General features: G+C 45.7%; 1 protein-coding gene across 1 annotated transcript in view; it reads left to right on the top strand.

Annotated features, from left to right (window-relative positions):
• The first annotated feature begins 1,402 nt into the window (after nucleotides 1-1,402).
• The window catches only part of ENTREP2 (endosomal transmembrane epsin interactor 2), a 243,756-nt gene continuing 220,009 nt past the window's right edge, over nucleotides 1,403-25,149 (top strand). The window contains exon 1 of the mRNA XM_069560063.1: nucleotides 1,403-1,621. Within this exon, the coding sequence (XP_069416164.1) occupies nucleotides 1,403-1,621 (219 nt within the window). The remainder of the gene's footprint in view (nucleotides 1,622-25,149) is intronic.

The raw sequence follows: 25,149 nt of genomic DNA, 5'->3' as shown, positions 1-25,149 counted from the left end.
CCTGTGCATCCCTGGGCTGTCCGGTTAAATTAGAAAATAAATCCCATGCCTGCTAAGGTGTTGGCTGATAAAGGTTTGAGCTACTGGCCGTTCCAGGGGAATTTGCATTTTAATAAAGGCTCATCAGCCCCAAAGGAATCTATATCTCTAAAGGTGTAATTTTCACCACCAGCAACTGAGATATTTGGGGGCGAGACTGCAGCGTTTCTGATCCAAATCCAACAGGAAACTCCCTCAGTCCCGCCTTGAGGCTGTGTAAACTGACCCACCATATCCCGCTATGATTACTATGAACGCTGCCTTTTTGTGCTTGATATCCTCCGACTGCCTGACACTCCTGGGCCTCTCATATGTCAACACAACCCTTTCCAACACTGGCAGTCTTAAAGTGGTCACATCAACGGGGCCGCAAGGTGACTCGTGATAACCTGAACTTCCAAGCTTTCTCGGTACCCTAGGAAGCCAACAGTCAGGTATTTAAAACCTAATACTGTCAAAAGGGAGAGATGATTTCTCCTTCAATGACACTGTTCATCAAAATTAGTTTTGTGCAATTGATTTTCAGTCCCAATTTTTCACTTGTATCAAAAGCCCTGCAAACGGAAGGTGGGCAAGAGACATCTGTGAACTGGGGATGTTTTGAATGCCCAGTCCTTCAGGACCGAATTCTCAGCTTGGCTTGAGAAATTCCTGGAACTGCAGGAGAGCAGCAGAATGCTGGATCCAGGAATTCCGCATTCGAGAGAGGCTCCCGCCCGCCACGCCTGGGATTAGGCGCTGGGAAGTCACCTCCTCCGCGACCCCCGCCGCCGCGGCGCGCGCTCCTCCCGGGCCAGCCCCAGGCTCGGTAGCGGTTCGGCCGGCCCGCCCCAGCTCCCACGCCTCTTCCCAGTCGCCGGCCGGGGCTCCTGCCGCCCTCGCCCTTGACGCGCCCGCGGTTCTCACTCCCCTCCTCGGTGAGGGGCGCGAGCGCCGAGGCCCGACCGCAGGGACCGCACCTGCGCCCGCCCGCTCCCGCGCCGCTCGGTCCCGGCTCGTGCTCTGGCCTCGGCCGCGGCTCTGCGCGCGGCGGCGGCAGGGCTCGCGCCCGGGGACAGCGGCGACGGCGGCGGCTCGAGCCCGCGCCCGGGCCGGGGAGCGCGCGGGGCGGGCGGGAGAGGGCGCAGCGCGGCGCGGCCGGCGGGCGGCCCTGCGGAGCTGCGGCGGCATGGGCGCGGGCACCGGCGGGGGCTGCGGGCGTCCGGTTCCCCGCCCCGCCCGTCCCGCTCCACGCGCGCGGCCGCCGCAGCCCCCGCGACCCGGGGGGAGGCCGACCCCTTAGTCGGTGCAACTTGCCTCGGACCCTTGGTGAGGAGGGGCGGCGCGCGGGGCCGGGCGCGAGCGGGTGAGGCGTGCAGGCGCGATGCCTCCGGCTGGCGGTCCCCGCGCGCCGCGCCCGGCCGCGCTGCCCCGCAGCCTGTCCCGCCTGCGCGAGTGCCCGGGCCGCTCCCGCATCGTGCTGGCGCTCGGGGCCACGCAGATGGCGCTCGGATGCCTCATCGTGGCAGTCAGCTTCGCCGCTCTGGCGCTCACCACGTCGGCCCGCGTCCGCCACTCCTGCCCCTTCTGGGCCGGCTTCTCGGTGAGTGTCGGCGCGGGGCGCGGGGGCTGCGGGCCGGGGACGCGGGCCCACCATCTGCGGGCGCCGAGTTCGGCGCGCGAGCTGCCAGGCGAGCTGCCACAGCCCGGGATGCGGCTTAAAACTCGGGCAGGAGAACTCCGGGGACCCGACTCACAGCTTGCCGCCCTGGGAGCGTCGCTTTCCCTTTCCCCTTGCGCTGGTCCCGGAGTTACTTTTTTGCGAAGAGACAGGAGCCCGGGCGCCCTCAAGCACTGGAGGGGCCTTCGGATGAGGGTGGGCGGCGGGGCCGGCGGCTGGGCCCTGAGGCCCCTTGTGCCCAGGGGCCGAGGAACCGCCGGGGGTGGTGGGGCTCTGGGCGACCCCGAGCGGGGCGGGAGCGGCGTGTGAGCCCGGTCCGGAGACGCGGCTCCGCGCGGCTGGCCTCGGCGGCTGGAGTCTTCGGCGCAGGACGCGTGCCGTCGGGTCGCGGGTCAGTCCTGACGGCGGGAACCGGCCTAACCCGCCTTGGCAGCCCACCCGCTCGGCGTACCGTACGTGGCGCGTCCCGCGTGTGGTGGGGATTAATCCGCGAGCGCAGTGGACAGTGCCACTGGCCAGGCGGCCCGCGGGCCGCGTTGGGGGGAGGGCGTGTTTAGTGAGCTTCCTCGCCGGGAGGTGACAGATTTTCAGGCTGTTGACCCCAAATTAGAGAGGCCAGTGACTGACAAGAGTGCGTATATGGAAACAGGAAAGATCTATGCTGAGCAGATATTCTTTATAAAGAGAAGCCCTTGTTCTGAAAACTCTTGACATCTGTACCTGCATTTGGTTTGCGGTGCCAGAGTATGTTTTATAGGTTTAAACAGTAAATTCGGTGTGTTTTAACTCCATCTCCAAAAATCCAAACCAAGGCTTTGGAACGAATGTTGCTATTTGTCCTTGACTTCTGAAATTTAAAAATTCTGTCGATCTCCGCTTTTGTTGTTCTTTTGATGTTCTTTTGTAATGGCCTTTGTTCTCCAAGTCTGCTACAGGCCTTGTAAGATAAGATCGAAGCAGAACCGACTCAGTGACAGCCTGATGGATACAAGTGTTATGGTTCATCCTAACGGATGTGTGAATTTCCAGAGCTTATTTCAGACCAGGAGTGAGTCTTGGAGAGCTGATTAGAACAACAGAGCGTGAGTTTCAGGCTCCCAGTGCTCAAAGTAAAGAGAGGGGATTGGAAGCAAGACCCAGGAGTCATGATTCAAAAGGGGGCCCCTAAATACAGCCTTCAAACACATCTGTGGCTCAGTGTTCAGCATGATTTAATGTGCATTTTTTTCATGTGGTCTGAGTTTGTGTCTGGTGTGGCCCACAGGTGGCAGCAGCTTGGTAAACGAGCTGCTCTTGGCTTCTCCATGGGCCGGGTCTTCCTAGCTTTGTGGCTTTGGTTCTTCCAAGGAGCATAGAGAAAGAGCTGCCTCTTAATAATGAACTTGGAAGGGGAAACAGCCATCAGACATGGTAGAAAAGCTGTTTATTTGAAAAATGTACATTCAGTGCATTTTAGTCTAAACCATTAAATAAATATGTAAACCATTAATTCAGCTTGCATTCCCAGGGTTATTCCTTTCCACAACTGTAACTTCGTAGTCTAATATCCTGCAATTCAGAGTAATTCTGCATGTGTCTTGTGTGTGCAGACCTGCCTGTAGGCTCTGGGGAGAACAGTGGGCAACATCCTCTGCTTTTATTTTAAAGGTGGTAGATTGTGCCCCGGGTCTACCTCCCACTCTTCCCACCTCCTTACACCTCCTGTCTCATGGGCTTTTTTCAAACTGAATCTGCCACAAGCACCTTTAACTTTTTATTGACCTGAAGATTTTTGCAGAAACTAATGCCTTTGGCCAGTGATTTGTTATGTGAGTATTGAAACACTCCAGTCAATAACATTTGAATAACAAAATACATATTAATGTATCTCTGGTCAATAGTGCGTTAAAATTTTTTCCAAACAGTCTATACCCCTTTGCACAGAAGGTGAATGGTTCCAGCAATGCTGGGACAGGTCAGCATGTTGTCGCAGCTGTGGGCAGTGACGCTGGCCGCTTGCCTGCCCGCCCACTGTGGAAACCACCTTGCAAGGACATTTTTGTCTTAAGATGGTGACCAGGATGACTGACTTTTCACAAAAATCTGCTCTACATGACTTGTGGCTGCCTTTCCTGAAAATGGGCTCTTCAACACTTTCTGGGTCTCTAGGCCTTCTCTGTGGTGTGTCCCTGGTGAAGAACCAATGTAAAAATAATCCCTCTATTTAAGGAAAAAGAACAACCAAGAAAACAGCTTAGGTTTATTGAGCATGTACAGTGTGCCAGCCTTTACACTAAGTGTTTTCCGTGCTGTGATAGCACATTTCATCCACCACTCTTGTGCAGTTCCTGCACTGGGACTGGACCTCCGACTGGCCTTAGCTAGCGGGGTGCTACAGAACTGAGGCTGTGTCAGGGCTAGACCTACACCCTGAGAAGTCTTGGCAGCTTGTGCAGAGTGCACCGAGGGGGAGCTGGATTAAGGAACTTGCTGTATCAGTTGGGGCTCTCCAGAGAAACAGCCAATATACACACATATCAGCAAGCTGGAGACCCCGGCATGTTGTTGGTGTCATTCAGTCCAAGTCCAGAAGCCCAGAAACTGGAGGGCTAGTGATGTGGTCTCCATTCTGGCCCCAAAGGCTGAAGACCAGTGGTGCTGATGTCCAAGGCAGGAGAAGGTGGGTATCCCAGCTCAGAGACCATGAATTTGCCCTAGTTCTGCCTCTCTTGTCTTGTTCAGGTCCTCGCTGGGTTAAATGAGGTCCATCTGCATGGATAAAGGTGACCTTCTTTACTCAGTCTCAGTCAGATGCAATGCTAATCTCTTATTGAGATATCCCCTTTGTTGTGACATACCCCAAAAGAATGTTGTCGTGTCTGTCTGGGCATCCCTCAGTCAAGTGGGCGCATAAAATGAAATTTCATGTCTACCCAAGGTCACACGTGGCCAGTGTCAGATTTGCGCTTAGTTGCTCTGACTTGAGGCCACAGCTCTAGCCATAAGACTTTAATTGTCCACCCCCAACCCCAAGCTGGGGACGGGGGAGCCTGGTGGGCTGCCGTCTATGGGGTCACACAAAGTCAGACACGACTGAAGTGACTTAGCAGCAGCAGCAACCCCAAGCAGTGGCTGAAGGGGCTGGACTTGAGTTGGCTGTGAAGGGTCAAAGGTAAAGCCTCTGTAGGGAAGAAACAACCTGTTTCTTAGGAAAAGCACAAAATATGTGTGGAAAGGCGATGATGCAAGAGAACTTTGGGGAAGCACGAAATTACAGAGATTGAGAAAGTCTAAGGGTCAGGGAGAGGCCTGGGGGCTCCTTGGCAAGGCTGGAAACAGGGGAGGGGACAGCAGGTCTGGTTGGGGGAGCAGTGCTGTTTCGGAGACGTGCCTTCAAGTAGCTGTCATGTCCCAGGTCCCCTCCATTTGGGTGACTTGGCTTCCCCAGGGATAAATGCTTGGCCCCTTTTGAGAGATGACGATCTACAGGAACAGTTTAGAAGAGTACAAAGGCTGTATGTGTGTGTGTTTAATGATCAACAAATTAATCATTTATTTAAAAATTTTGCAGCATTTGGGATCCTAGTTCCCCAACCAGTGATTGAACCTGTGCCCCTTGCAGTGGAAGCACTGTGTCTCAACCCCTGGACCACCCAGGGAAGTCCACAATGAATTCAGTCTTATTTTAAGTGAACTTTATATCATAGAACAGACTAAACAGTTTTGTATATGTAATTTAAATATTAAAAAATGGAATTAAAGGGGAGGGGAAGGAAGTCTCTAGCACTTCTGCTGTCTCTCATGGAGTATTAGAGTTAACCTTTGACAGAACAGCCTCATTATTTTTCTTTGACATGTTATTTACTCCCAAGACATCAGAGACAACCGAGTACCCTGTGAATTATCCACATGGCCAGTCACATGTGTTGATAAAGACATAACCGTTACGAGCTGACTGTTGATGCCCAGATAAGTGTGTATTTTCTTTTTCCTTTAAAAGCAACAACATACTCCAAAGCAACAGGTGTTTGTTGCAGTAACTGAAAACAAAGAAGGGTGTAAAGAAAATGACGACAGTGCCTTCTTCTGTCCCAGCTTTGTACCCACAGGTGACCTGCATTAGCAGTGTTGTTTCATGTGACATTTCTACACTTTGCTTTACAGTCCCAAAAATATTAGGATTTATATGTAATGTGTGGAACGTTTCTTTTCTTTTAACATTTTTTTAATGAAAAGATTATGTCACACACCACTTACTCTGACTATGTTTTATTTTGTGTGTAATAAATATGCCCAGCCATACTGATTATTCTTACTATTTCTGTCATTGTTAACGACTACGTAAGAATCCATAGGATGCATTTTATAATTTATTCAGTTCTCCTTTGGGGAGTAGCCTGGTTGTGTCAGTTCTGTGTCTCCACAACCATGCTGCTTATGTAGCCTTAGAGGCCAGTGCTGGTTTTCTGAGCATACATTCTCCAAAGTGGAATGGCTAGTTGGAGGGGATTTCAATTTGGTATTTCATTAGATATTGCCAGAGTCATTTTATGAAGGATTGTAGTCATCCCTGCCCACAGAAACATTGCATAAGACTACCCCTTTGCCATCATCTTCCCAGCCCAGGCTATTAGCATTCCTTCACATTTTATTCATCTGATGGAAAAGATATTTCATTGTTTTCATTTGATCTGACTTTCCGTGGTTATTTCTCTGATACCTTTCAAGTATTGGATTGACCAAAAAGTTCATTCAGATTTTTCCATAAGATCATATGGAAAAACCCAAATGGACTTTTTGGCCAGTCCAATATTTTCTTGCAGTTTTTCATTTCTCATGTGGCTTAATTTTTGGTGTCTTTTGCTATATATAAAATTTTAAAACTTTTCATGTAGTCAAATATGTTAGCTTTCTTTTCCTCAGTGTCTGGGCTCTTTTCTTAGTAAAGAGGGTTGTCATTACAGAGGTCATACACGCATTCCTTCACATTTCCTTCTTATGTTTTCATCTTATTTTTTACATTTAATTTTTAAATCATCCAGAATTTGTTTTGTGTATAGAGAAGGAAATGGTAACCCATTCCAGTATTCTTGCCTGGAAAATCCCATAGAAAGAGGAGCCTGACATGCTGGAGTCCATGGGGTCGCAAAGAGTTGGACACGACTGAATGGCTAAACAACAACAGTATGAAAGAAAACGCCTAACTTTATTTGCTTGCAGACCAAGTTCCTCGTACCTGTGCTTCTGTTTGGGATTCTCTTCAGTTTTACTCTATTTTATTTTTTTTTCATTGAGATATAATTAACATACAATATTATGCTAGTCTCAAGCATACAGCATAATGATCCAATGTTTCTATGTGTTGCAAAATGATCTCCACAATAAGAGTACTTAACATTTGCCACCATATATAGTTAACAAAGGGGCTTCCCAGGTGGCATTAGCGATAAAGAACCTGCCTGCAATGCAGGATACCAGGGTTTCATCCCTGGGTCAGGAAGATCCCCTAGAGAAGGGCATGGTGACCCACTTCAGTATTCTTGCCTGAGAAATCCCATGGACAGAGAAGCCTGGTAGGCTACAGTCCGCGAGGTTGCATAGAGTCAGACATGACTCAGCAGCTGAGCATGCGCACATGCACACACACCACATTGTTTTGGATAAGGCAACATACTGGTAAATTTCACTATCTGGTCAGGCTTCTCCCTCCATACTGTCTTCTTTCTCTAAAGTGCCTTGGTTCTTCTGTATTAACTTTAAAATGTCTGTGTCTAGTTTCCAGCAATACCTGTTTAAGGTTTGGATTGCAGTTGCGTTACATTGATGGAACAATTTTGGCAGTATTGACAGTTTTATCATATGGAAGCTTCCAGTTCAGGAACACGGTTGCATTTTCGTTTCTTTGTCCTTTGTCTTACACCTTGCAGAACATCTCTTATGGGAGCAGATTTTCAGTCTCCCCTAAACTTTTTTTGAAAACTAGTTCATGAGAGTTTCCTGGTGGTCCAGTGGCTAAGACTCCATGCTGCGAATGCTGGGGTCACTGGTTTAATCTCTGGTTGGGGAACTAAGATCCCACATGTAGCGCAGTGTGGCCTAAACAAAACAAAACAGAAAACTAAACCAGTTCACATGATCATCCTAGAAAAACCTAAGTGAGGACACATCAGTGAAAGAGATGGGCGATCCCTACAAGTCAGGACATAGATGCGGCCAGTCCACTGGCAGCCAGAGCTGCAGACAGACAGCAGGGGGTGGTGGGGAGTGAATGAAAGCATTGACAGGCCATGGGAACCCTGAATCACCGCAAGTTATTCACCGCGAAAACTGGATGAATGCTGGAGAGGTGCTCTGGGTTTTCTGGTTGGGGGAGAGAACAGCCACCTTGCAGGGACGAAGATGCAAACCTGGGAGCATCTGAGAAACACACTGTGAGTTCTTCCTCCTACAAGGTCAGTGCCTCGCCCTGAGCAGAATGACCAGAAACAGAAACCAAAATGAGCAGGACAGGAACACCAGCAGCAAGGAGGCATAGATTAGGATGTTGCAGGTCGGGGGACTCCCAGAAACTGCTCCAGCAGCAGCAGAAGATCCTGGGCAGAGAGAATGGCCTTGGAAACAAGGACTGCAGGGTCTGGAGCTGGAGCAAAGGGCCAGGATGGGGATGAGTGTCCTCAGGTTCTGGATTGAATGCTGAGAAGCAAATAAGTGGATATGTAGAGATCTCATTCTTGAGTCTTTAAGATTGGTGGAGCCCAGCTGCTGAAGATGTCCTGTGTGTGTGGATCTGACTCTCTGCGACCTCACAGACTGTAACCTGCTAAACTTATCTGTTCACGGGATCAGTTCAGTTGCTCAGTCATGTCCGACTCTTTGCGATCCCATGAATTGCAGCATGCCAGGCCTCCCTGTCCATTACCATCTCCCAGAGTTCACTCAAACTCATGTCCATTGAGTCAGTGATGCCATCCAGCCAGCTCATCCTCTGTCATCCCCTTTTCCTCCTGCCCCCAATCCCTCCCAGCATCAGAGTCTTTAACAATGAGTCAACTCTTTGCATGAGGTGGCCAAAGTACTGGAGTTTCAGCTGTAGCATCATTCCTTCCAAAGAACACCCAGAACTGATCTCCTTCAGAATGGACTGGTTGGATCTCCTTGCAGTCCAAGGGACTCTCAAGAGTCTTCTCCAACACCTCAGTTCAAAAGCATCAATTGTTCGGCACTCAGCCCTCTTCACAGTCCAACTCTCACATCCATACATGACTACTGGAAAAACCATAGCCTTGACTAGACAGACCTTTGTTAGCAAAGTAATGTCTCTGCTTTTCAATATGCTATCTAGGTTGGTCATAACTTTCCTTCCAAGGAGTAAGCGTCTTTTAATGTCATGGCTGCAGTCACCATCTGTAGTGATTTTGGAGCCCCCAAAAATAAAGTCTGACAATGTTTCCACTGTTTCCCCATCTATTTCCCATGAAGTGATGGGACCAGATGCCATGATCTTCATATTCTGAATGTTGAGCCTTAAGTCAACTGTTTCACTCTCCTCTTTCACTTTCATCAAGAGGCTTTTTAGTTCCTCTTCAATTTCTGCCATAAGGGTGGTGTCATTTGCATATCTGAGGTTATTGATATTTCTCCCGGCAATCTTGATTCCAGCTTGTGCTTCTTCCAGCCCAGCGTTTCTCATGATGCACTCTGCATAGAAGTTAAATAAGCAGGGTGACAATATACAGCCTTGACGTACTCCTTTTCCTATTTGGAACCTGTCTGTTGTTCCATGTCCAGTTCTAACTGTTGCTTCCTGTCCTGCATATAGGTTTCTCAAGAGGCAGGTCAGGTGGTCTGGTATGCCTATCTCTTTCAGAATTTTCCACAATTTATTGTGATCCATGCAGTCAAAGGCTTTGGCATAGTCAATAAAGCAGAAATAGATGTTTTTCTGGAACTCTCTTGCTTTTTCCATGATCCAGCGGATGTTGGCGATTTGATCTCTGGTTCCTCAGCCTTTTCTAAAACCAGGTTGAACATCAGGGAGTTCATAGTTCCCGTATTGCTGAAGCCTGGCTTGGAGAATTTTGAGCATTTCTTTACTAGCGTGTGAGATGATTGCAATTGTGTGGTAGTCTGAGCATTCTTTGGCATTGCCTTTCTTTGGGATTGGAATGAAAACTGACCTTTTCCAGTCCTGTGGCCACTGCTGAGTTTTCCAAATTTGCTGGCATATTGAGTGCAGCACTTTCACAGCATCATCTTTCAGGATTTGAAATAGCTCCACTGGAATCCCATCACCTCCACTAGCTTTGTTCGTAGTGATGCTTCCTAAGGCCCACTTGACTTCACATTCCAGGATGTCTGGCTCTAGATGAATGATCACACCATTGTGATTATCTCGTTCGTGAAGATCTTTTTTGTACAGTTCTTCTGTGTATTCTTGCCACTTCTTCTTAATATCTTCTGCTTCTGTTAGGTCCCTACCATTTTTGTCCTTTATCGAGCCCATCCTTGCATGAAATGTTCCCTTGGTATCTCTAATTTTCTTGAAGAGATCTCTAGTCTTTCCCATTCTGTTGTTTTCCTCTATTTCTTTGCATTGATCTCTGAGGAAGGCTTTCTTATCTCTTCTTGCTATTCTTTAGAACTCGGCATTCAGATACTTATATCCTTCCTTTTCTCCTTTGCTTTTCGCTTCTCTTCTTTTCATAGCTATTTGTAAGTCCTCCCCAGGCCACCATTTTGCTTGGTTCCTGGGATATTCCAGGCAATCACCCGGGAGTGAATAGCTATTTCCTTCTCCAAGGGATCTTCCCAACTTAGGGATCGAGCCCGAGGCTCTTGGATTGCAGTTGGATTCTGTACCACTTTGCCACTGGGGAAGCCCAAAGCTGTCCTAGCTCAACCTTTATTCTTTAGGAGCTTTCTCTTCCCGGATCAGGAAAATCTACCTCATTCATACATGGGGAACAAAAAATGAAATATGATCTAATCTTATGCAAAATTGATTCAGAAAAGAATGATGAACATAATGGTACTATAGAAAATGAGAGCACACCAGAAAAAATCATAAACTAATATTTCAAGATAAACTAAAGAAAAAAACAGTTTGAAAGGGTAGCATCCAGCGTAAATTTAGAAACTACAAAAACATGGCTCGATAACAGAAAATTATGAAATGAGAACAGATTGATATCAGCAAAGAATTAGGAAAAAATGAATTTTAGAATGGTAGACTAAATTATATGCAGAAGGGACACAAGACCAAGTGGTTACCATAGCCCAAAAATAATAATACAGGATGAGGAGAAAAATGAAAACAATAGCAAACAAATGAAGGAATAGACTGAGTTAGAATGTATAGGAGACAAGGACTTCCCTGGTGGTCCAGTGGCTAAGCCTCCGAGCTCCCAATGCTGGGGGTCAGGGTTCAATCCCTGGTCAGGGAACTAGATCCCAGATGCTGCAACTAAGATCAAAGATCTCCTATGCCACAATGAAGACCCAGCATGACCAAATAAGTAAATAAATCAATATTTTTAAAAAGAAAGTATAGGAGATAGTCAAAGGAGATCTATGTGTAATTAGAGTGTCCAGGAAAGGAAGAAAGGAAGAACAAAGCAGTGGAATAAAATAAATGTTTAGAACTATTACTGGCAGAAAACTAACCGAAAAATATAAGACTTGAAGGTGTCCACCATGTGATGGGGGAAAAAAATCAATGGAAAATAATCAACAGAGACATATCCCTGTAAAATAATGAATGTTAAAGATAAGGGGGAAAGTCTTAGTCATTTGTGTTGTATGTTGCAGTTCTCAAGCCAAACAAATTCTATGCTAGAAAAGGTGAAGCAGTATTTTAAAAAGTCAGTTTGAAGGGGGCAAGTTGAAATTTCCAACCCGTAGAAAAGATTGTAGAACAGAACTAAGAACTCCTGTGCTGTATCCTGTCTCTAGGTTCCCTGATTGTAAGTACTTTCACTGTATTTGCTCCATGGCTTGTACGTGGAAACTTGTGTACACTGTCTCTCTTCCTGAATGGGAAAAAAAAAAAAAAATCCAGTATCATTAGATTATTTTTCTTGACCTCTTGGGGGCAGGCTGCAGATGTGATGTCCCATTTCCCCTGAACATTTCAGTGTATATCTCCCCTACTCAAAGACACTCTTCTGTGTAGCTTGTATAAACTTCTCAAGCCTAGGAACTCAACATTAGAAGAACATTGTTGTCTGAGTCATAGACCCCATTCCAATTCCACCAACTGTCCAAAGAGTGTCCCTTTCCCCTTCCTGGCCCAGGATCCTGTCCAGCAATATATGTGTCTTGTATCTCCTCACTCTCTTCAGTCGTCCTTTATGTCTTGTGTTTTCCATGATTTTAAGGAGTACAAGCCTTTTTAAAGAGTGAAAAAAGAAATTTGTTTGGCTGTGCTGTGCAGCATGTGGGATCTTAATTCCCTGACCAGAGATTGAACTGGACCCCCTCCCTGCATTAGAAGCCCTGAGTCTTAACCACTGGACCACCAGGAAAGTCCTGAGAGTACAAGCCTATATGCTTTAGGATGACCCTGAACCTGGGTCCATCTGGTTTATCCTCATGGTCAGACTCACGTTATGCATTCTTGGAAATGAAAAGCAGAATGGAGATAGTCTCTTAATTCCTTCTGTGTTCTCTGATGAGAAATCCGTTGTGATTTAAATTGTTGCTCCCATGTCAGTTGACTTTTTCTCCTTTCATTTCCATTCTGCTATTAAATTCATCTGGTGAATTTTTTACTTCAGTGATTCTGTATTTCTGGTTTTTTTTCTTTTGGTTTTTGTAGTTTTTCATTCATTCCCTTGCTTACTGGAGCATTTTTGTTATCACATCTTTAAAGTCTTTGATTGTTCCAAAATCTATCATTGATTGTGTTTTCCTGTGGGAGTTGGCATTGTCCTGATTCTTTATAGGCCTAGTAATTTTGGATTATATCCTGGACATTTTGAATGTTATGTTGTGAGTCAGTCTTTGGAAATTGTGTAAATCCAGTCAAGAATGTTGCTGCTTTTTACAACACAAATGAACTTATCTACAAAACAGACTCACAGACATAGAGAACAGACTTGTGGTTGCCGAGGTTGGGGGGAGGTTGGGACGGGGAAGAACTGGGAGGTTGGGATAAGCAAATGCAAACTATTATATATAAGATGGGGGCTTCCCAGGTGGTGCTAGTGGTAAAGAATCCACCTGCAAATGCAAGAGACTCAGGTTGGATCCCTGGGTTGGCAAAATTCCCTGGAGAAGGGAATGGCTACCCACTCCAGTATTCTTGCCTGGAAAATCTCATGGACAGAGGAACCTGGTGGGCTACAGACCGTGGAGTCACAAAGAGTTGGATTGACTGGTTTGATCTTCTTACTGTCCAAGGGACACTTGAGACTCTCAAGTGTCTTCTCCAGCACCACAATTTGGAGGCATTAATTCTTTGGGGCTCAGCCTTTTCTATGATCCAGCTCTCACATCATACATGACTACTGGAAAAAAATAGCTTTGACTATATGGACGTTTGTTAGCAAAGTGATGTCTCTGTTTTTTTTCTTTTATATTATGTGTATTTATTTATTCAAGTGATTGCTTATACTGTATATTTATATACTGTGTAACATATATTCAGAAATACAGACACATTCATGCACATACACACAATAGCAACTGCAAATACTTATTTAGCTTTTTTTTTTTTCCAAGAGGCCAAGTCTCCAGCCTCCTCGTTTTTATTTTATTTTATTTTTATTTTTACTTTATTTAACTTCACAATACTGTATTGGTTTTGCCATACATTGACATGAATCCACCACGGGTGTACATGCATTCCCAACGTGAACCCCCCCTCCCACCTCCCTCCCCATAATATGCTTTTCAATATACATCAGGTGCAGACAAATACTGTTTGATTCCACTTATGCAAGATAACTCAAATAGTCAAATTCATAGAGTCAGAGAGTACATTGGTAGGTGCCAGGGGCTGGGTATTGGGAGGTGGGGAGTTAGTGTTTAATGGGGACAGAATTTTAGTTCAGGAAGGTGGAAAATTCAGGAGATGGATGATGAGTGTTGTATAACTGTGAATGTACTTAGTGCCACTGAGTTATTACAGTTAAATATGGTTAAAATAGTATGTTTTATATTATGTGACTTTTTCCACAATAAAAAATTGTTTAAAATAAATAAAATGGATGGTTTAGGAGGAGCAAGGGGAGAAAGAAGAAGCAATTACTAGCTAATTGCATTATTGCTCTTAGGAGGGGGAGTAATAATGCCTAGAAAAGGAGGGTGCTCAGGGGGTTATATAAGGTGGTAATATAAAGCAGCAACTAGAACCAGTATCCTTCCTACGAACCTGCAGAGACTCAGAGAAAGTAGGGAGTGGGCAGCCCACGGACGGAAGGACGGAGTTTGTGCGTCATTGTTTTAAATATAAGGTTAAAAATCTGCAAAGCTGATGCCAGACATCCAGACTGTATTCACATTATGCAAATAGACTTAATTAGCCTGGTTAAAAAAGTTTTTCAGGTTGACTTAACAAAGCAAAATCCAGAGATAGACTGAAAATGGAGAGATTTAGAAAGACTAAAAATAAAAGGACTGGAAAAGATATACCAAGCAAATTCAAATAAAAAGAAAGCAGGCCTTGGGACTTCCCTGGTGGTCCAGTAGTTAAGACTTTGAACTTCCAGTGCAGGGAGCAGAAGTTCTATCCCTGATCAGGAAACTAAGATCTCACATCTGCCCATGAGGGGCAGCCAAATAATAAATAAATTTTTAAAAAGCAGGTGTCAGTCTTTTTTTTAAATTGAAGCAGAGTTGATTTACAATGTTGTGTTAATTTCTACTGTATAGCAAAGTGACTTAAACACATATATACATTCTCTGTCATATTCTTTTCCATTATGGTTTATCACAGGATATTGACTATAGATCCCTGTGCTGTACAGTAGAACCTTGTTGTTTATCCATTCTATAGATAATAGTTTGCATCTGCTCATCCCAAACTCCCAATCCATCCCTCCCCTACCTGCTCCCCCTTCAAAGAAGTCTGTTCTGGGTGTCTGAGTACTCACTCTTGATGCCAGGCAAGGTAAAACTCATATATTCTTGTTTATTCGAGATATGATATGATGTAATGCTGTGTCTTTGTGTTTTGCTTCAGTGCTGAACGTTTTTCATATGAATTCAGTATTTGAACAGGTAGCGTGTTCTGAGGTTCTGTCCTATAGCTGCTGTACCTTTCCTGTTAAATGTACTCAAGTTCCGTGGTGTAGCTCTGTGTCATCATTGGAATTTCCCTTTTTCCAGGACTGACGGCTCCTATACAGAGAAACTGTCGACTTTTGTTTCTGTCTTAGTTTGAAATCATTTATTCTATTTTTAAGTAAATGTCTTGTGACTTCCCTGGTGGCTCAGAAGGTAAAGAATCTGCCTGCAATGCAGGAGGCCTGGGTTCGATCCTTGGGTTGGGAAGATCCCCTGGAGGAGGAAATGGTAACACGCACTCCAGTATTCTGGCCTGGAGAATCCCATGGACAGAGGAACATCATGGGCTACAGTCTATGGGGTCGTGAAGAGTCAGACATGACTGAGCAACTAACATGCTTTCATTTGTGCTTCCCATTTCTACATTCGTATCATCTGTAAATCATTTTGCTTCTTCGTGTTCAATATTTTTCATATCAACAAAAAAATGTATATGCTGCTTATTGCTTTCCTTTTGCATTAATTGGAACCTTCATGCTGAATGATAGTGTGAAAGGAAACATTTATGTCTCGCTTTTGACTTTACCCATCTAGTTAGGCAAGGTGAGATTTCTAGGCTCCTGTCCCTGGTGTGCCCAATGCAAGCCTGCTTGCATTCGGTTTCTGCATTTAGGCACTTCACTGACCTGACTTGATAGCCTCATTTGATCATCATGGCTGTTCTTACCTTCCCTGTGTCCAACTGGTGATGAAAGTTTCAGGGTTCAGTACGCTTAGGTAGACGTGAGCCTTAAAGACCATCAGGAATTGGGGATACTAGCATTTCAGGGGGAAGGGAAGACCTTGGCAACTAAAAAATAAAGTCACAACCCGGAAGTCAAGAGTTGTTTTATCCAGTGAGAATTGTTAGGATTTCAAGCCTGGAAGACAGCATCTAAAGTGACCCTGAGAGAATTGCCTTCTACGGGGAGGGGAAGAGTCAGGGTATATAGAAGTTTTGCAGCAAGGGGCAGGTAATCTGAATGTCAAAAAAATATTGTTAATTAAAGAAAATCAGATATCTTGAACTAAGGAATTTATGGCTTTTCTAGGTATGAGAAGATGCACGTGTCCAGGCTCAGCTCTCTGGGGCCAAATTCTGCTTCTTCATTATTCCCATCCTTAATTCCTACTTTACAGTAAGGGAGTGGGGTATATGGGGTTAGATGCCTCTTGTGCTTTCTCTCATCCTCCCCACCCCACCCCACCAAGCTCCCCAGTACTTATGTTTACTAGGGAAATGGATGATGGCTGCCAGTATTATTCTTCCTGGGCTCAGAAATTACATTTGGAAGGCTAGAATCCCTGATGACTGTGACATCCTTGTTTACCAGTATGGGAGGAAATATTCCATTTCATAGCCTTCAGTCAAGTATGTGGTAAATGTAAACAAACTACTTCCTTTGCATCAGCAGCTTTACTCCCAGAGCCTGTGATGTAACTATCTATCACAGAGACATGTAACTTAGGGGCTCAAAAATAAACCCTTAAAATTACAGCTCATCCTACAGAAGAAAGAAAAAAAAATAGAGAATTTGAAACTTCATGCAAAAACAGATTTTTCTTTTGAAAAATACTGAAGTGATCTAAGGATAAGAGAAGTGTTGTCTTCTCATCTATAATGAGAACTTGGACATATTGGCTTTACAGTATTGTACACTATTGGCTGATAGTGGATACAGACAGTGATTTTTTTTGTTTTTTTTCTTTTTTTGGTCACACCTGGTGGCACATGGAATCATAGTTCCCAACCAGTGATTGAACCTGGGCCTCATGCAGTGGAGACTCAGAGTCTTAACCACTGGACCACAAGGGAAGTCCGCAGATAGTGATATTGAAGTACGTTTTTAGACCCTCTAACCCAGAATCTGAAAGCACTCAGAGAATGGTCCCTGTTTAACATATTAATAAGCAGCTTAACCACAAAGAGTATATGCTTATCAGAATCTTGTGATTTTTTAAAAAAGAAACTATATCTTTTTTTCCCCCAACTACACCCCAGAGTTTTTCACAACTACAAAGGGACACTGCCTTTGTAGAAACTAACATTTGACCTTGTCTCAAAAAAAGGCAAAGAAACACGGCATCTGCTTTCTACCTGCCAGTTCATCAAATTTACACTGGTGCACTCTAGTCCTCTTTTCATGCCTCCCATTGCCATTCTGTGCCAAGGCAGAGTGTGAGGCTTGGAGCTGACCCTTTTCAAGATAAGGAAATATTAACACCTAAGAGGTGTGAGCGGATTAACTGAGCTGGAGTCTGTCATAACTAGTGGCACATAACTTCTCGACATTGACTTCTTAAAAACAGAGAGTGTGTAAATATACATACATATGTGCGTCTATATAGTACCCTTCATTTTATTTTTGCTATATAAAGAATAACAAAAACCGAAAGAAAATGAAACAAAAAGCCAGAAAAGCCCTGGAGCAAGGTTCCTGTCCGGTGACCTAAAGAGTTACACCTGTTGGGCCTTCCCTGGTGGTCCAGTTGTTAAGACTCTGCCCTTCCACTGCAGGGGGCATGGGTTTAATCCCTGATTAGGGAACTAAGATCCCACTTGCTGCATGGCACAGCCAAGATAAATAAATAAAATAAAAAATTTAAAAATAGAGTTACACCTGTGGCTCTTACTTGTGGTTCAGATGGTGTGCCTCTCAAGTGAGCAGAATGGAGTCAGAGTTTAAGAGAAAGAGCCCTGATGTTGTATGTTGTGGTAGAAGCAGCACAGTTCATCTCTCTGGTTTTTGATGGTGGTGATGATTTTGGTGATGATGACAAATGTGTTGTCAACTTAATATCATGGAAATTAAAATTGTTTTAACAGCATGGAAGGGTGCAAATTGAAATGCTCAACTGATCCCACAGCTCCTGCGTTCCCCATCCCTCACAATTAAATGTTTTAAACATTTCTGTTGTTATTTCTTTGATGGCAAGTGTAGTACGCCATGGGCTTTCCTGGTGGCTCAGCTCGTAAAGAGTCTGCCTGCCAATACAAGAGCTGCAGGAGACATGGGTTTGATCTCTGGATCAGGAAGATCACCTGGAGGAGGAAATGACAACCCAATATTCTTGCCTGGGAGATTCTGTGGACAGAGGATCCTGGCAAGCTACAGTCCATGGGGTCTCAAAGAGTCGTACGTAACTGTTGACTTAAAAAATAGTCACAGTCTAGAAGTTGAGAGCTATGTTTTATTTGGTGGAAATTTTTAGGTCTTAAGCCTAGGGGTCAGCATCTCAAGTAACCCTGAGAGAACTGCTCCGAGGAGGTGAGGGGAGGAGCCAGGTTACATAGAAGTTTTGCAACAAAGGGCGGGTAGCCTGAATGTCAAAACGTGATTGTTAATTAAGGATAACCAGATATCCCAAGTTAAGGAATTCAGCGCTTTTCTACATATGGCAAGATGCAAGAGTCTGGACTCACTGAAAGCATTCCTTTCATATGCATCTCAGCTACCTGGGGCCAACCAACATCTTGCGATTTTCCTCGGGGCTTGGGGGAGTGTCTGCAGCCTTGTGGGTGCCAGATCACAGGTGTTTTTCTCCTTCCTGAGTGCCCTAAATGTGACATCCTTGTTTATTGACATGGAGGGAAACACTCCTGAGCGACAAAGTACACAGTATGCCAGGTGTCGCTGGTAAGAGGTCTGATCCATTGCGGCTCATCTTTTGCTGGAAACCTAGCCTGTTTTACATCTCTGAAAATTTCTAGGGTCTTGTCTTCTTTTTTAGTATACAGTCACCATAATTAAGATAATGATGCTCTCTTCTATTTTTCCTGCTAATTTTTCTTAACATTCATCTTATTTTCTGTTTGCATTGTTTTCCATTTCTGCCTGAGGGTACTAATTAAGTCAAGAAGGGTTCTTACTTTTGAATCCTCTGTTTGCTCTCAGGCTTTTCTGTTTATTCCTCCAAGTCTGCCTCTTTCGTGGCTTTGACTTTCCTTAATGGTCTGGTGGTTCTTGGTGTCCTTTGGGGTTTATCATTGAAGACTAGGACTAGATTCATAGTGGTGCTTGACATGTTTTCCTTGACTTTCCTATCCTGCCCATCAAGCAAGGGCTTGACCTGGCTGTCTGAGTGTGGGCGAAGCTGAGGGTGGGCAGCTTCGCCTCTGGGTATTGGGCTGGGCCTCTCCTCTCATGCGCTTGAAGTGTATACTCTGGGTTGTGAATTCTCACTTTGAAAGTGGACGAGGTGGAAAGCTCATTTCTTTGGTGCATACAGCAATGTTTTGGTTTCTGCCTGAGAGCAGAAACCAGTGCTGTAATTCTGGGGAGAGGGCATGTGCCTGGGATGTAGTTCTGCAGACAGACTGCAGTCATCTGCATCGGGTCTATTTTCTTGCCTTTGCCCTTGGGACCTGTCTGGGGGCTTATCTCCAAAGACTTCTCTTCCGTATACCCCGATCTAGAATCTCCCATGTGGATCCTTAGCCGGTCACTGATCTGAACTTTTTCTTCTGTATCTTTCCATGGTCTTCTCTTTCCTCTCTGGCACCCAGATTAGGTGAGAACGTCAGGGGAGCTGCTCACACGGTCTGAGACTGGATGGCAAAGTCGCTACCCGTGAGTCCGGGGCTAGCTCGTTGCACACACCCCTCTTTTTTTTTTTTTTTTTAACTCTTGAGTTTTCTTATTTATTTCTTTGGCTGCGTCAGGTCTTAGTTGTAGCACACTGCATCTTTCATTGTGGTGCATAGGCTCTTCAGTTGTGGCCTGCAGGCTTAGTTGCTACAAGGCATCTGGAATCTTCCCAGACCAGGGATCAAACCCATGCCCCTTGCATTGGCAGGTGGATGGATTCTTAACCACTGGGCCACCAGGGATGTCCCTCTACTCTTTATTCTTGGTGGTGTGATATTTCACAGTATTTCATGAAGGGACTTACGCAGTCAATGTGTCCGTTCTTTCATGCTGGAAACCCTCTTTGATTATTTCCTCCTGGAGGCCTGCTCTGACCACCCTCATTCCGCTCTCCTATCTTGATTTTTGTTTTCCTTCAGAGCACTCTGAGCTACCTGAAATTAAATCTGTTTGTTTGGCTATCTCAGCGGAATCAAAACCCCTGGCCTGTGTGAACCTGTATGTGCTCAATATCCATTTGTTCAATTGTGAATTAATGGATGCACTTTGATTCTTTCTGTGTTAAAAGTTGATGGTGCTCCTTCCCCCGGGTTCTTTTTGTGTCTTTTTCTTTCTTGTTCTCTTTTACACTCTTTCTCTTTCTAACAGAATTCACTTGCAGTCCCACTTACTGTTTCTACATAGCAGATTATACCCACAGGTAGTAGCTGGAAAGAGGTATTTTATGTTCTCACTGGGGAATTTGGAGGGACTCTGTTGGGTGGGTCTCCACATCTCAACTGTATCAGATGCTGGTCGGGGCTACGGATGTCCTAAGGCTTGGCTGGCTGGACGTCCCAACTGCCTCCCTCACTGCTGGGGTTACTACTGGGTGGCAGCTGGGAGCTTAGCCACATGCTTCCTCGTGGCCCCTCTGGCCTGTGGTCTCAGTGTGGTTGGACTCCTCCAGAGCAGACATCCCAGGAGTACTGGTGGAAGCTGATGCCTTTTCCAGCCTCATCTCAGAGGTCACACAGTGTTGTTGCCTCTGCGGTCACAGGCCTGCCCACCTCCAGGGGAGGGGACAGAACCAACGAGTCAGACACGACCGAGCAACTGAGCACATGTATGTGCAGCAAAGCAGGGGCCTCATGTGTCCTCACAGCAAACACAGATGTGTCTGATCCTGTCTTGATGGTTCCAGATTCTTAACCACTGGCCCACCAGGGAAGTTCCTCATTTTTTTTTTTTAATTGCATTTTCCTTCATTTTAAAAATTTGTTATCTGAGTTCATATTGGGGTTTCCAGGGTGACTCAGTGGTAAATGAATCTGCCTGCCAATGCAGGAGACACAGGAAATGCCGGTGAGAACCTTGGGTCAGAAAGATCCCCTGGAGGAGGAAATGGCAACCCCCTCCAGTATTCTTACTTAGAGAATCCTGTGGACAGAGGAGCCTAGAGGGCTATAGTCTATGGGGTCGCAGTCGGACATGACTGAACACATGTGTGTATATTTATGATATTTCCCCTGGTGAATTGGGTGGTTTAGAGTCTTGTTTTAGTTTTTCCACTGGCTACTCATCTCAGAGAAGGCAATGGCACCCCACTTCAGTACTCCTGCCTGGAACATCCCATGGATGGAGGAGCCTGGAAGGCTGCAGTCCATGGGGTTGCTGAGGGTCGGACATCGCTGAGCAACTTCACTTTCACTTTTCACTTTCATGCATTGGAGAAGGAAACGGCAACCCACTCCAGTGTTCTTGCCTGGAGAATCCCAGGGATGGGGGAGCCTGGTGGGCTGCCGTCTCTGGGGTCGCACAGAGTTGGACACATATTAAAAAAGTATGGAGGCATTTGACAGTTCAATCAGTAGATGTTGCTAAAAGTATATTAGTCCTGTCACTATTCATTTTTTAACCTATATATATTTATTGCAAGTGTGAACAAAAAACTTTTTTGCATCAAAAGAAAATGTTTTTGCAATCATGAATGGGACATTTTGTTTATAAAAGGATAAATAAAAGTTGTTTGGTAAAGCAAAGAAATGCAGGTTCCCCAGACACTCCTCCAGGAATATTTTGGCACAAGCCCATTCTTTCTTTCCATCATTGTCTTTTTGATAGAAAAGCAGCATTTATACTTCAAAGTTTGTGACGTGGGTAGATAGATGGGAACTGGGGGTGCATAGTGAAGGTCTGAGTAGAGGCTCCCTTTACTTTGAATATAGCTCTGAGACAGATTTGCTGAGCATCCGGGTAATTGAGTTGTTCTTCAGTCGCTTGGTTGTGTCGGACTCTTTGCATACTCATAGACTACTGCACGCCAGGCTACCCTGTCCTTCACTGTCTCCAGAGCTTGCTCAAACTCATATCCATTAAGTCAATGATGCCATCCAACCATCTCATCCTCTGTCAGTCCCTTCTCCTCCTGCCCTCAGTCTTTCCCAGCATCAGCATCTTTTCCAATAAGTTGACTCTTTGCATGAGGTGGCCAGAGTATCACAGCTTCAGCGTCAGTATCAGTCCTTCCAGTGAATATTCAGGACTGATTTCCTTGAGGATTAACTGGTTTGATCTCCTTGTAGTGCAAGGGACTCTCAAGAGTCTTCTTCAGCACCACGGTTCGAAAGCATCGATTCTTTGGTGCTCAACCTTTATGGTCCCACTGTCACATCCATACATGATTGCTGGAAAGATCCATAGGTGGAACAGCAGTCAGGGTTCTTAGTTGCAAAAACCAGAGTCTGTTGTAGCCAGTTCCACAAAACTCCATGTAACCTGGACCAGTGCGAGGAATACAGCACTGGGTTGTGACAAGTGAAGACAGCTCTGTGACCACCGCCTAGAAGACACCCTCCTTGCTGGGGGTCGAGTGTCAGCAGCCCCAGTAGCCATGGCTGCCTCCCCATGGTGCCTGCCAATAGGAAAGCTGTGTCTGGAGCTGAGGCCCTATTGCAAGGGGCTGGATGAGGTCTCGCTTCTACCTTGGGTACTTTCTCCAGATGGAGGAGGGATGATCAAGCAGTGCTGGGAGGCCCCAGACCGGAGAAAGCACCTCCTGCAGTAGTGTTCTCTGCCAGAGGGAGGACTGCATTGGAGGCACGTGTGGCCATGAGGGAGGTGGCCTGCCTGGATGGCCAAGGCGTCATGCAGGGTTGAGAACATGCAGTTGCTTCTGTGACTTCTCATGTTTATTAGCTCTGTGCTTACTCTCTATGACCCAAATTTCCTCATCTGTGAAAAAGGGCTCAGAAAGTGTGGTGTTCCATCTCCCTTCCAGAATGTATGAGACAGTACATGTTTGCTGCATGAATGAATGAATGAATGAATGAGTCTCTTGTTGGTCTGGCCTTGGAGAAAGATAAATGAGCCAAAGAACATCATGATTGGGATATTAGCTTTTGGTTATGAATGTTGTTTTAAATTAGAGTGTGCTTACATTTGGAGAAGGAAATGGCAACCCACTCCAGTATTCTTGCCTGGAGAATCCCAGGGACAGAGGAGCCTAGTGGGCTGCCATCTGTGGGGTCACACGGAGTTGGACACGACTGAAATGACTTAGCAGCAGCAGCAGCAGTGCTTACATTCTAGTGGATTTTTAAAATTACTATTATTTTTATTGATGTACAATTGATTTGGGCTTCCCTGGTGGCTCAGATAGGGAAAAAATCTGCCTGTAATGAGGGAGACCTAGGTTTGAACCCTGGTGGGGAAGATCCCCTGGAGAAGAGAATGGCAACCCACTCCAGTATTATTGGTTGGAAAATCCCATGGACAGAGGAGCCTGGCAGGCTATAGTCTGTGGGGTCACTCAACTGAGTGACTAACACTTTCGCTTTCACTTATATTCTAGTGGGTTTTTGTTATTACTGTTATTATTTTTATTGAAGTATAGTTGGTTTACAATGTAGTAGTGTTGGTTTCAGGTGTACAACAAAGTGATTCAGCTATGCATATATATTCTTTTTTGTATTCTTTTCCATTATAGATTATTGCAAAATATTGAGTATAGCTCCTGTGCAGTACAGTAGGCCCTTGTTTTTTATCTATTGTATATATAGTAGTCTGTACCTGTTAATTCCAAACTCCCAGTATTTCCCTCCCACCCTCTCCCCGTTGGGAACCACAGATTTGTTTTCTATGTCTATGAGTCTAATTGCTTTGTAAATAAGTTCATTCATATCATTTTTTTAGTTTCCACATACACCTGATATCATATATTTGTCCTTGACTTAGTTCACTTACATTCTAGTGGCTGTAGAGTATTGAAAATTCTTTAGATTTTAGCTATTTTTTTTTTAAAGTTAATTTATGGCAAGAACAAGGAAGCAAAAGTTATCGAGAAAATTTCAGAAGATGGTGGAGGAGTAGGTGGACGTGGGAATACATCTCTCTCCATGGATACATCAGGAATACACCTTCAGACACAGAAGTGCATGCAGAACACCAGCTGAGAGCGGGCAGGAGTACCTGACCAGCAGAAAAGAATATATAGACCCACACAAAACTCGGTAGGATGAAGGAACTAGCGGGGGAAACGGGAGTTAGTAGGACTGGACCTGCCCTCAGCAGGTGGGGGTACTGAAGCAGGGGTCCAGATCCTACACCGGGGCAATTGTCTGAGTCAGAGGAGAAACATTTAAGGCTGAGCAGGAAACAGCTGATCTGTAGCAGCCTAAATGGAATGAGAATCCTTGCCGCAGTCATACATACCTAGGACAGGGACGCAGGCCCCCTGGAAGGTGCAGCGGCTGGGAGCTGGAGTTTGGGGATCGTGGAGCAATCCTAGGGTGAGGGCTGCTGTTGACTGCGGAGAGACAGATGAAGGGAATGTGAGGGAAATGCCTGTGGAGGAAAGCCTGGCAGCCATGGAAGCAAGGCGATACTGCTGAGTCACACGTAGGGTGTGGAACCAGCTCTCTCCTCCCAACACAAACAGTGTTGGCAGCTGAACAGTAGAGAGGCTGGCCCATCAAATGCCTGACACAGTGAACTACAGAGTAGGACCCCACCCAGGGTGCTCCTTTAAGTGCCTGATGTGCTGATCTACACAGGAGGACCCCAGGCATGGAAACCCTGTAAGTGCTTGAACGGGTGGAGTTACAGAGAAAGATTGGCCAAAGAGGCCTCCTGATCGCCAGCTGCAAGAGGCTCAAGAAAAGACAGATAGGGCCATAACTTCTGTGCCGGAGGCAGGCCATGTCCCTGCACACTTGGCGCCACCAGGGTCCCCTCAAGCCAAGCAGCTGTACCACCTTCATGCTCAACTCTCACTGGGGCAGAGCTGGCACAGGCAAAAAAATGTCTTGCGCCTATGTGCACAGGGTCGCTTCAGTAGTGTCCGACTCATTGCGACCCTGTGAACTCTGGAAAGGGAGGTAGATTCTCCAGGCAAGAATACTGGAGTGTATGGGACAATACTGGTTGCCATACCCTTCTAGAGCAGTATATTTCCTGCTGCCCTAGCCACTAACTCCCCTGAGTACCTGGTGCTGCCAGAAACCTTGAGACCCAAGTAGCTGCACCACCTCCACACCTGGCCCTCACAGGGGCAAACCCAAGTCCTCCAGGGCAGCCTCAGGAGCAAACCCCAGTGGACAACCCATATCCAGAGGTGGAAATAAAATCACAGTTGAA

The sequence above is a fragment of the Ovis canadensis genome, chromosome 18 (assembly GCF_042477335.2).
Source record: "Ovis canadensis isolate MfBH-ARS-UI-01 breed Bighorn chromosome 18, ARS-UI_OviCan_v2, whole genome shotgun sequence".
Classification (NCBI taxonomy): Eukaryota; Metazoa; Chordata; class Mammalia; order Artiodactyla; family Bovidae; genus Ovis; species Ovis canadensis.
Note: the sequence above shows the minus strand (reverse complement) of the source record. Positions and strands in the feature narration are given on the sequence as shown.